Below are 12,474 nucleotides of genomic sequence, written 5' to 3'. Positions count from 1 at the left end.
TATGGAAGACTAGAAATCAGAAAGTGTACCAGCAGTAAGAAATTAATCCTAGATGGACTATAAAGAGGGCTAAACTAATGGAAAATCTGTTTTGGAGAATAGCGGAAAAGAAGATAAATTTAAAAGAAAGACAGGTTCAAAAAGGAATGAGAGAGGTTTGTTGGAGGCCACCCCCTGCAGATTGGATCAAGGTAAATGTGGATGCTTCTTTAAAAAAGAATACAGGCAAAGGAGCTATAGCAGTGGTGTACAGAAATAACAAAGGAAAGATTTTATTAGGTTTCACAGGATTAATTCAAGCAAACTCAGTCACAGTAGCAGAAGCTTTAGCAATCAGACAAGCTCTAATCATTGCAAATAATTTGTTCATGAAAAAAGTTCTCATTGAATCAGATAATCTAAAAATCATACAAGCAATTAAATCCAAGAGTCCAATTGGTGAAGCATGGGCAATTATTCAGGACATTCAGTTGTTATTGAAACAATTACCTGGCAGGGGCATAATTTGGACACCCAGAGAAGGAAATCTTCTTGCACATAAGGTGGCTAGAGAAGCAGAATTAGGGAACCTTCATTCAAATTGGAGCATGCAACCACCATTAGAAATTCTGCATATTATGCACAATGAAAGTAAGAATCAATAGAATGAGCAAGATATGTGAAGAGATGAGCTATAAAGAAAACATCACCTGTTCTCATACTTCGTTGATAATACAAAAAAAGAAGTGCCTCTTAGCCAGATCATTTGTGATCTGAGGCAAAAGCTCTAAGTGTAACCCAAAGTGACTCGGTCCAAAAAGAGGATGGCCCAAGTTTTGGCGTGAAAACAGGATTTCAGAAGTGAGTTGGGTATCGCCGAGCAGCAAGGATCCCATGGAAGGTGCAGGAGCCATGTAGACGATCGATCAAGCAGCTTAGGTGGCGGTCGAGCGCAGAAGGGGACGATGGAGCTGCAGGCGTCGACGGCGACACACACGAGCGAGGAGCAATGAATCAGGCGCATCTGGGAGAAGGAGATTCTTCTCACCGGGTCAGGTTTCGGAGATCCGGTTATCTTTCGAGCTCTGTGTCCATTGATTCAGGGGAGTCGAGTTCGAAGATGTTGCCGTCCACCTCGCCAGAGCTCTTCCGGTCATTCAGTTGCGTTTGCTGAGGGAAAGCCGCTACAATGGAGGGCGTCGATTCTGGTCTCACACACAAGATCGAGGGGGAAATGTAGGTTTGAAATTCGGGTCGGGTTGGGGGCTTGGAGCTTCTGTTTTGGATCTGGGCCAATTTTGCCCCGGGTCCTTGCCCAAAAAAAAAAAAGCGGACATATCTTTTGGTGGTAAAATATCTTTGATTCAACATTTTTAACCCATCTTTTTCGACAAGCGGTAAAATTAGAAGCTTTTTTTCTCTTCTCTTCTCTTTGCAAATCATCATCTTTCACTCTCCTCTTCATTTGTAGTGCACTTCACTCTTTTCTTCTTAGCAATTTTGATACTCTTATTAAAAGTTCCTTTTCATACTTAGAAGAATTGGATATTATTTTCTGCAGCAATTAACATCGTTATAGAACATTTTTTCCGGTTAATAGAAAAAGTGTTGAAAATTTAAAGATACTTCTAAATGAAAGGAAAATAACAAATAAATTATGAGGGAGCGAGAGAGAGCGAGAGGGGGTGGGGAAACACCTAGGGGGTAGGTCTAGGCAGATGCAACAGCTAGTTAAGGATCCAAGGGTTTGGAATTGAGAAGAGTTTCTCCGATTGGAACAAGAGTCTTTTACTGTTTTTATGGATCGGTTACCAGGGGATATTTCGAAGCACGAATTGTTTAAGCTGTTTTCTTGGATGGGGATGATCAACGACATATACCTATCAAGAAAGATGAGATCTGGGTTGGTGTATCTGTTTGTGTTCATACGATATACAATCAAAGGAGGAGTGTTGAAAGCGATCTCAGATATGAATCACATGCGGTTAAGAGGTAAGGAGATCTTTGTGGGGGAGGCTAAGTACAGGCAAAATAATTCTAAGGGGAAGCAGACGATGATGGTAGTAGACCCAAAGAGGAATATAGGAACTGGGGTGGTTGATCGAGGGGGAGGCAATGTGCAGGATGGAAATCATGTGGAATAGTGTACATGGGACGAGGAGGTTGAGTGTGGGAATAATACTACACTACCCAGGGATGACTTAGAAGGATGGAAGTTGGTGGACATTGTAAAGGAAAACTTCGGAGAAGGTGGGATAAAGGAAGTGGCAGTTGCAGTGGCACAGGATAACTTGGTGTGGCTGCAAAGAAGTGTTGTTGGGAGGACAACAATACCTATTGATTACCGTGTGCTGTATGAGAAAGCTCGGATAGATTGACCTCATGTAGACAAAGTTTTTGACTTGGGGGCATACACAGACTTTGTTGACATTCGACTGCGTTTGTAGTGCGGAAGAGGCGTTGGGTTCTAATATGGATAGTCTTCTGCGATTCTTTCATAGCGTATTTCGATGGGAGGAGCATGTGCGATGTGATAAGCAGAGAGTGTGGCTTGAGTGCTGTGGAGTGCCGCCACATGCTTGGTTAGAAGATACGTTCAGTAAGATTGTTGGACTGTGGGGTGAGATAGTGATATGTGATGATCTTACAAAGTCCTCTAAATCGTTTCGCACTGGACGTGTACTTATTGATACGCAAAGGTTTGAGGTCATTCATGAAAAGGTCCGCGTCTCGTAGGAACAACAGCGTTTGATGTGTTTGTCACGGAGGTCGGAGGCAAGATGGCTGGTTCAGCGGGCGGTGTGAGGAATAAGGCCTTGGATGGAAATCATAGTCTATTCATGGGAGCTGCTTGTGCAACGGGGGCATTTCAAGGGATGTGGGTGGCTGTCGAACTCACAGGCAGCGGCTGGGATGGCATGCAAAGGCAGAGTTGTTGGCCCCAACGAAAAGGTAGGAAGAACAATGCAAGGGTAGAGTTGTAATTCTTTCTGAAGATTTGAATGAGTGGAGTACCAAATTTTTGAATTCTAAAACGGCAAGAGCAATAAGTGAGGAAGCTAAACCTCGGGAGAGGATGACTGATCGCGTGGGATTCCCAGCTGACCTTGTGGAGACAAATTCAGAAAGGACGGTCTCATGGGATTATGGTAGACGTTGTATGGTTGCTGAGGATGAGGTTACTAGTAAAGCAAAGCGGGGCTTGGGTACTAAGCAGCCCAATAACATGATCCCTGGGGTTGGTGCCCAATTGCCTGTACATAAGGCCAAGGGAGTGCGGCTGGGCTTAAAGCATGAAGGCCCACACGGTGCTGTTCTTTCTGGGCCGGGGAAGGAGCAGGGTAATGGCAACTTGAAGCAGCTGGGACATTCGCGGCGATCTACAGACTGTGCGGGTGGGGCTCGTAGTTGCGATGTTGTAGTCCAGACCCACGATAACCCAGATTTGATTGCTGAAGGGAGGGACCGGCCAGACAGGAGAAGTTTGACTGCGAATAACAGCAGAGGGCTGTAGGGCTCGGTTGGAGACAGCTTGCAGACCAACCCGATGGAGGATGGCGAAGAAGGGAAGGGGAGCCAGGATGCCGCTGGTGAAGGTAGCGCAATTCGGTGGACGAGGCCGGCGTTGGTTGCTGAGGAGAGAATTCCGGTGCTGACGAAGACGTGGTCTGGGCCTGGCGGTGAGAGCGGGTTTGCTGAGGTGGGGCGAGATCTAAATGGAGGTGAGGAGTGGGGGACTGACGCTGGTGGTGGGGGTACGACGAGGCTGTTACGGGGAAGTGGTGGCTTGGTGTCGGGTCAGTCTGAAGCGGGAATTGAACCTGGGATATGTTGCGATGGAGATAGTGTTGTCAGGCTTCCGTCAGCCGAAGCCCAATGTGCAGTTGAGGATCAAGTAATAGAAATAGCATTGGGAACAGAGCATGGTGTTGCTGGGGGCACTACAGAGCTTCTGGGGTTTGCAAGTTGTGAGGATGGGAGTGAACCGGGATCAGACACATCAGAAAATAAATGGAAAAAGGATATGCAAGAAAACAGAGAGGCTTGGGAACTTGCAGTGGAGTCTGATGCGGTGCAATATGATGAAGAAGATGACATCATGGTGATACTCCAAGCCCAGAATGAGGCGATAGCACAGAAGAAAAAAAAGCTAAGCAGAAGGAGAAGGCTAGAAGAAGTCGTCCGAAAAATCAGAAAAAGGTGTGTATAAATGCGTTAAAATGATATTTAGCTCTTGGAATGTTAGGGGGTTGGCGGGAGTTGATAAGTTGAGTATGATAAAGAACTTTAGGAGAAAATTTAATCTGAATATGCTAGGATTGTTAAAGACAAAGAAAGCGAGTTTGGCTAAATCTGATGTTGTGCAACTTTGGGGAAACGATGCAGTTAGTTGGGAGTTTGTAGGGGCGGAAGGGGCGTCAGGAGGCCTGCTGTTGATGTGGGATGAAACGGTTTTTAAGATGAATAATTGTTATAAAGGAGATAGATGCTTATGTGTGAACGATGTGCTAGTCAAAAATAATTTATGTTGTGCGTTCTGTTTGGTATATGGTGCGCATGCAAGAGAAGAAAAGCTGCTTGTGTGGGAAGAGTTGAGTTTCTTGTCTAAGCTTTGTCAAGCACCGTTGTGCTATCTGGGGGATTTTAATGAGGTTACGCAAGTGGAAGATAGAAAAGGAGTGACTGCTTTGTCGTTGTATGCAACCGAGTTCAAATCATGGATTTAGGATATAGAGTTAGTGAACCTTGCACTGACTGATCATAAGTTCACTTGGTTCAGGGGCCAGTCATGCAGTCATATTGATCAGGTCCTCGTTAGTTTGGAGTGGTTAGAAGAGTTTCCTGAAACTAGACTGAAAGGAGGGCCTATAGGTTTGTCAGACCATTATCCTCTGATTATAGATGTCACAATGGTGAGAAGGGGGCCGAGACCGTTTCGAAGCCTGAATTCTTAGTTTACTCATGAGGGATTCCTAAGGATGGTAAAGGAGAAATATAGGGGCTTGGGTGATATACTCCTCACGGACAAGTTGAAAGCTTTGACAGTTCCGTTGGGCAGATGGCATAGGGAGAAGTTTGGCAACATGGATATGAGAATCAAACAGTTTGAGGAAGAGATTCGGAAAGTTGACGATATGGTGAGCAACGGAGTATATGATGGGACCATGGAAGCAAGAAGAAAGGCGCTGGTGAGCTCTTGTAAGCGTTGGTATATTAGAAAGGAGCTACATTAAAAGCAAATGTCACGTTCCAGGCATGCAAAGGAGATGGACAAAAACACTCGATACTTTCACAATCTAGCATCAGCCCGTAGGAGGAACAATCAGATTGATGCCTTAATGATTCATGGAAGGTTAGTAAGGAATCACGCCAGGATCAAGGTTGCTATACCGCCTATACGAGACTTCTATAAGGACTTGTATCATCAAGAGCCATCGCCTAATATAGGATTCCGAGATGGGCTGGTAAAGTAGTTAAGTGAGGAAGAGGCAACACAGCTAGAGTTGATGCCATCCGTTGAAGAAATAAAGAATGCAGTTTGGGATTGTGAGTCGACAAAGGCACCGGGCAGCGATGGGTATAATATGAACTTCATTAAGAAGTGTTGGGAAGAAGTTGGGAGGGAGTTCACTGAAGCTGTGATGGGGTTCTTCCAGTCAGCTGTTTTACCTAAGGATTCGAATATTACTTGGGTGGCCTTAGCACTGAAATTTGTTGGTGCCAAAGAAATAAAAGATCTCTGGTCAATTAGTATGGTGGGTTGTGTATACAAGGTCATATCTAAGGTGTTGGTTCAGAGGAGGCGAAAGGTGATGCCAGGTCTTGTTGGTGAGACTCAGAATGCTTTTGTGAAGGGGGAAAAATACATGATGGGTCCCTGATTGCCTGTGAAACTGTGCAGTGGCTGAAGTTGAGGAAAAAGAGCTCAGCAATAATTAAACTGGATTTTCAAAAGGCTTATGATAGGGTTAAGTGGAGTTTTGTGGATATTGTGTTACACAAGATGGGATTTGGCATTAGGTGGAGGGACTGGATAAAGGAGTGTGTCTACTCTGCATCTATGTCGGTCCTTATAAACGGATCACCCTCTAAGCCTTTCAAAATAGAGAGAGGACTACGATAAGGAGATCCACTGTCTCCCTTTCTGTTTGTGCTAGTTGTTGATGTTCTTCATAGAATGATCGGGGAGGCGGTGAGGAATGGATGTATATCTCCGCTGTTGGTTGGGGGGGATAATATTGAGCTGTCACACTTGCAGTTCGTGGATGATACTATCCTATTCTGTCATACTGAGGCTGAGACAATCAGAAACTACAAGCGGTTGTTGCACTGCTTTGAGATGATATCCGGGTCGAGTATTAATTTTGAGAAGTCTAGCTTTATTCCGGTTAATTGTGAGCGGCGTTGGTCACGGAAGATGTGTCAATTATTGGGATGCAAGGAGGCGGCTTTACCAGTCAGATACCTGAGCATTTCTCTGGGAGCAAATCCGAGACTTGTGAAGACTTGGAAACCAATGATTGACAAGGTGGAAGAAAAGCTTAGTCTTTGGAAAGCAAAAACGCTCAATAAGGCGGGTAAGATGATTATCATCAAATCTGTTCTCAATAGTCTGCCTATTTACTATCTCAGTTTATAAAGTTGCCAAAGGTAGTAGCGGAGAAGTTAATCTCTCTGCAAAGACGGTTCATGTGGAGCAAAGAGGATGGGAGGAACGGGATGCTGTTAGTGAAATAGAAATTAGTGATGGCTCCAAAAAAGGCAGATGGTCTGGGAGTTGGCGATGCATTGATTCAGAATACAGCTCTCCTGTTCAAATGGTGGTGGAGGTTTTTGAAAAAGGATTGTCCATTATGGAAGAAAGTGGTGTGTTCCTGTAATAACATGAACCTTTCTGAGATGCTGAGTGGTCAGCCTATTCTTACAAGAGGGGGTCCTTGGAAGGATATCTGTCATTTACAAATCAGGGAGCCACATGTTAGAGAAAAGATTATCAGAGGCTTGTCTATGGAGCTAGGAAATGGTCGAACAATTCGTTTCTAGGAGGATAGCTGGCTACCTAGTGGTGTGTTGAAAGATGTGTTTTCAAGACTTTTCTCGGTCTCAAACCTTAAAGGTTCTGTTATAGGGGAGTGTGGATTTTGGGATGGATTACAGTGGATTTGGAGTTTCCAGTGGAGGAGAGAGTTATTCTAATGGGAGTTAGAACTTGTGAACCACCTTCATGAGAGCTTACGATCAGTCAAACTAACAAATGAGAGGGAGGACAGAGTGGTCTAGAAGTTTGATAAGTCTGGTATTTATTCGACTAACTCCTTTGTGCAGGTGCTGCAGGCAGAAGTTCTCCTGGAGGAAATCACAAGCTATAGCTTCACAAGTGCTATTTGGAGAGGCCTTGTCCCACCAAGGATAGAGCTTTTTTCTTGGTTTGTGTTAGTTGGTAGGGTAAATACTAAGGATAGACTGTGTAAACTAGGTGTTCTTGACCAGAATGATAATATGTGTGTGTTGTGTTGTAAGTTTGTAGAGTCTGCTTTTCATTTATTTATTGGTTGTGAGCTCACTTTGCAGGTGTGGTGTGCTTGGCTGTTTGCTCTTGGGAGGATTTGGACTATGCCAGGTTCACAAAGCAACACTTTGAATGCTGGTCGAATAGTTCAGGGAGCAAGGTTGAGAGAAGGCGTTGGTTTGTTGGGTTCTTCGCTGTCATTTGGACAATCTGGATAGAAAGGAATGATAGAATCTTCAAAAATCAAGCATCGAGTGTGGTGGAAATTATGACCAGATCCTTTACTTTATATGATGATTGGATTGGTGGTGAACCCTGTGGTTGTTGATAGCAATGTCGAAGATGACTAGGGGTTGTTCTGTGCTTTGAGTTGTTAGCTGTTGTATGCTGTTTTACTTTTGTTTAAATACTCCACCTTGTTGTGTTGATCTCCCTTTACTTCAACAAAAAAAAAAGAAGAAGACGATAATTACTTTGCTACCACTGATGGAAAAGTGGATCTTAGTTGAAGTGACTTGAGATGATTTTAAACAAGCAACAAGCTTTGTTATAAAAGGAGAAATAAGAAAATATATTCCTATTAGCTTTATGGCTATGGGTGTGAACAGAAATTTTCTCTTGGAGCCATTTTTCACATTCAAAGATTTTGCCTTATATTGTTTATTTCAACTTTCAAAGTTGATGTAAGAGTTCTCGTTATAACAATGGATATGCAAATTAAAAGTGCTTATTATAAATTAAGAATTTAAAATAAAGCAAAGTGTGAGAGAGGGCGTGTTTTTTTTTTTTTTTTGTGAATTGAGAAATTGAGCCACAAAAGTTGAGTTTTTTCAAATTAATCAAGAAAGCTTTGCAATTTTTTTTAACTTCGATTGGGATTTTTTTGTTTAATTATTACTATACGCATGTTTAATTATAACTAGATTTTCGTAATATAATTTTAGAATATATTTGATTATAATTTGATTATATGGTGAGGTTGAACTTTAATTTAGATACTTGAGTTTGATTATTATTTTGAGCGTGTTTGATTATAACTGAAATTTATAATATTATTTTAGAGTGTGTTTGATTATAATATGTTTATATCATGAGGTTGGACTTTGATTTGGATTTTGATTATTACTTTGAGTACGTTTAATTATAACCAGATTATGTAATATGATTTTAGAACGTGTTTGATTATAATATGATTATAACATAAAAATAAATGTTTAAATTAATATAGAACGAAACATTCAGGAAAAAAATTATATATTATTCTTAAAAAATTAACAAATCAAGCAAAATAATAAATTTTAACGAAATAAATTGTATTATAAATTCAAGATTTTTACTCATACTTATAGAATAACTAATATATAAATTTTTGAAAAAATAAAAAAGTGCACATATACTGTGAAGAACGGCGAAGAGAAAAAAACGGAAGTGTGAGGAGGAGAGAATGAGCAGAGGGAGAGAGCGAGAGTTCGGTTGCGGTTACAAATGCGGGTTTGTGTAGGGGTGTTTACGGATCGGATCGGATTGGATATGGTCAAAAATTCGATCCGATCCGCATTAAAATCATCGGATCGGATCGGATCCAATATCCGCCGCTTTTAAGGTTGGATCCGATCCGATCCGCACATTTGCGGATCGGATCGGATATCGGATATATCCGCAAAACATAAAAATATTTTTAAAGCTTATTTTTATTAAAAAAATATCAATAAAATTCATTTTTTCTATTCTTTTAAATATGTTTACTCTTAAAATAATATTAAACATATTTTTCTTAAATAATAAATTAAAATAATATAACATATATGATAATTATTAATTGAAATAAAACATAAAAAGAATATTTACTTATTTATTTCTTATTAATTTTGCGGATACGCGGATATACGGATCGGATATGCGGATACCAACACAAAATCCGCAATCCGATCCGATTAATGTGCGGATCCGATCCGATTCTATTAGTGTGCAGATCCGATCCGATCTGATCCGAAAATCTTGCAGATCGAATCTATATCCGCAATTTTCGGATCGGATTCGGATAAATATCGCGAATATGCGGATCAAATCTGATCCATGGACATCCCTAGATTTGTGTGAGGCAAATGGCAAGCTAACCGTGTTAGTTAGTGCCCAACACTATATATGGAAGATTACATCTGAACAATTTAGCTAACAATTGCCAGCTAGATTAATACTTGATTGCTAGTTAAATATCTAGTAACTAACTCATTTATAGGGAAAGTAAATATCTGCTAATCTTATTATGTAACATATACAATAAAATATAAATTATATTTTTTTATCTTTAATATACTGAATTGTTTTAATGTTTAATTTAATTAAATTTTATTTTTAATTTTTTAATAAATTTTATTTTTTTCAATAATTTTAATTTTTATGACATATAATCATTTATTTATTTATTTTTATTTTACTCTTAATAAAAAATAAATTTATTTAGAATAAAGAATATAATTAAGAGTAAAATTAAAAAATAAATTCATTTAAAATAAAAATAATGTGATTAAGAGTAATTTACTTAGATGTAATTGAAAAGATAATTGAAATTTACCGTAAAAATTAAAAAATAAAAATAAAATTTATTTTAAAATTAAAAACAAAGTTTAATTAAATTAAATATTAAAGAATTTCGGTATATTAGAACAAAAAGTATAATTTATATTAGAACAAAAAGTATAATTTATATTTTATTGTTATATGTGTCATGTTCTTTTTTTCTTTTTTGTAAATTTATGTATTACGCATTCCACAAATTTTATGATGAGTAAAATCTTTAAGATTAAAATTTAAAAGAAAAATTATTTAAATGAAAGTAATGTAATTAAGTGTAATTTATTTAGATATAAATAAAAAATAATTGAATAATTATGTACCGTAAAAAATTGATATTATTAAAAGATAAAATTAAAATTTATTTTTAAGAATAATATATCATTTTTGTCTTCAAAATTTTCGTCCTATTTAATTTATTAACGTTTCAAAATCGTCTTAATTTTATCCCGACGTCAATTCTATTAATAAATTTCTAACAACAAGATAACATTGAATTAATAAGTTAAATAAGACGATTTAAACACTAACAATTTAAACGCTAAGGACATTTTTTAGACTTACTCAAATATTGGAGACAAAAATAATATTTTACTTTTTAAAAAGTTATGTAAAAATATTTTAAAAATAAATATTATTAAAATTTCACTCTATTCTATTTTTATTTTTTGGCTAAAAAAAACAAAAATTTTGTATTCTAAAACTAAAATTTTATAATAACTAACATTTTAATTCTAATATCTAACGACTACAAACAATACTAAATAACAAAGACTACCTTAAATAACAAAGAAAAACCAAACAAAATGATAAATATTCCAAAACGTATTTGATTGAAATAATATGATTCATTATGTTATTCTTTTTCGATTTGTTAGTTCTTTTATCGTAATAATTAAACCCTAAATCAATCATGCATAAACTATATCTTTAACATACTAATCTAATCATCTTCTTAATCAGATATGTAATCCAACATAATCATTTGAGCTTGGATATATACTAGTTACGTATTTAAGAGTAATATAGATAGGTTGATCATGTGTTGAGACCAACTATCCTGGATAAATTATTTCCTTTTATTATGTTACATGCGAAAGCACTATAAGTCTATAACAGACACATTTTCCATAGGAAAAGTCTAAGAAGTAGTAGTTTTATTGAAATCTAATCAACACTTAACCAGTAAAAAACTAAAAATAAAGTGAGTAATTAAAAACTAAAAATAAAGTGAGTAATTTTTTATTTTTGGATGAAATTTTACACTATTGAAATCACCTCACAAAACTTGCTAGTTTTAGCACTCTTCTTTTCGGCAAGGGAGCATGGTGTCATGACATCTAAACATAAACGTAAACATTAAACTCAGAACGCTTATTTATATATTTGATCACTATTCACTAGCTAATACTATTACCTACATATATACATATTAATTTAATTTGATTTTGAAGTGCTACATGTTGATTGTGTGGAATCTCCAGCTGAAAAGATAGTCCCTGGATTGGCACGATAATCTGTTAACATCACAGAAAGAATTGACTTCAATCTTCTTCCCTTGATTGTTCCACCCGATCCTCACCCAGCATGAGAATCCGTTGGACGAAACAGGCACCTTTGATGAACCACAAAGATGAAGCGCCACGTCACCACAGATCCTACTGGTGCACGTGGCTCCTGTGACCACGGACTGGAGCCAAGAACAAACGGGCTGACCCACCATCTCCCTGTAGGCAGAGTTAGCCATCCTCACTCTGTTCTTGGAGTCTGTTATGACAGCTGGCAATGCCTCTGACTCAACCTCTTCCTCCACTTGCTCTGCTGTTTTCGTAACAAGAATTCCGTTTTCGCTAACGGATATGGACCCCACTTTTATGCATGATCCAACTGCTCGAACTGCCTGCGGCGCTATCACGCTACTCGCATTGACTACTCCTCCTTGCAACTGCTTCAAAAAATCCTTCTCTTCTGGAATGTTCTTCTTCTGTGCCACGTTGAAACCAATGGGAGGGGAAGGAGAAGGAGAATTAGAAGAACATGGAAGAAGTGAAAGTGTCACTAATCTTGGAGTGGGAGGAGGAGGAGGAGTGAGGTGGCATGTGGCGGCGGGACAAAATCCTAAGATGTGAGTTTTCTGTCTCTTGAAAGAAGGGAGTGGTCTTCCTCTCTTTCTTGTCCTGGTGGGGCGGGCCTGGAGCTGAGCCCAGAGGCTTCTGAGGTAAGAAGATTGCTTGATCTTTGGGGAAAGATCAGTTTCGGGCTTTGGTGCTATGGGCCTGTACCTTGACAAGATCTCAATTGTTTTCGCCGGATTTTGGCGAGGATTAAAGGTCTTAATCATGGTGGTGGTGGTGGTGTGAATGCAGGGAGAGGACTATAAAGTTATAAAGGAGTGTGAACTGTGAAGTGTG

At 38.8% G+C, this 12,474-nt stretch overlaps 1 protein-coding gene across 1 annotated transcript; it reads right to left on the bottom strand.

Moving 5' to 3' along the window:
- Window positions 1–11,275: 11,275 nt before the first annotated feature.
- LOC112706420 (uncharacterized) lies at window positions 11,276–12,404 on the bottom strand. The gene has a single exon (XM_025757718.3). The coding sequence runs from the start codon at window positions 12,402–12,404 to the stop codon at window positions 11,520–11,522; it is 885 nt and encodes a 294-aa protein (XP_025613503.1). The 3' UTR covers window positions 11,276–11,519.
- Window positions 12,405–12,474: the final 70 nt, after the last annotated feature.

Source organism: Arachis hypogaea, chromosome 8, assembly GCF_003086295.3.
Source record: "Arachis hypogaea cultivar Tifrunner chromosome 8, arahy.Tifrunner.gnm2.J5K5, whole genome shotgun sequence".
NCBI lineage: Eukaryota > Viridiplantae > Streptophyta > Magnoliopsida > Fabales > Fabaceae > Arachis > Arachis hypogaea.
The sequence above is the reverse complement of the archived record's forward strand: the minus strand, read 5'-3'. Positions and strand labels throughout refer to the sequence as shown.

Coding starts and splice junctions, on each gene's coding strand:
- LOC112706420 (XM_025757718.3), bottom strand. CDS start 12,404: ATGATTAAGACCTTTAATCCTCGCCAAAATCCGGCGAAAACAATTGAG.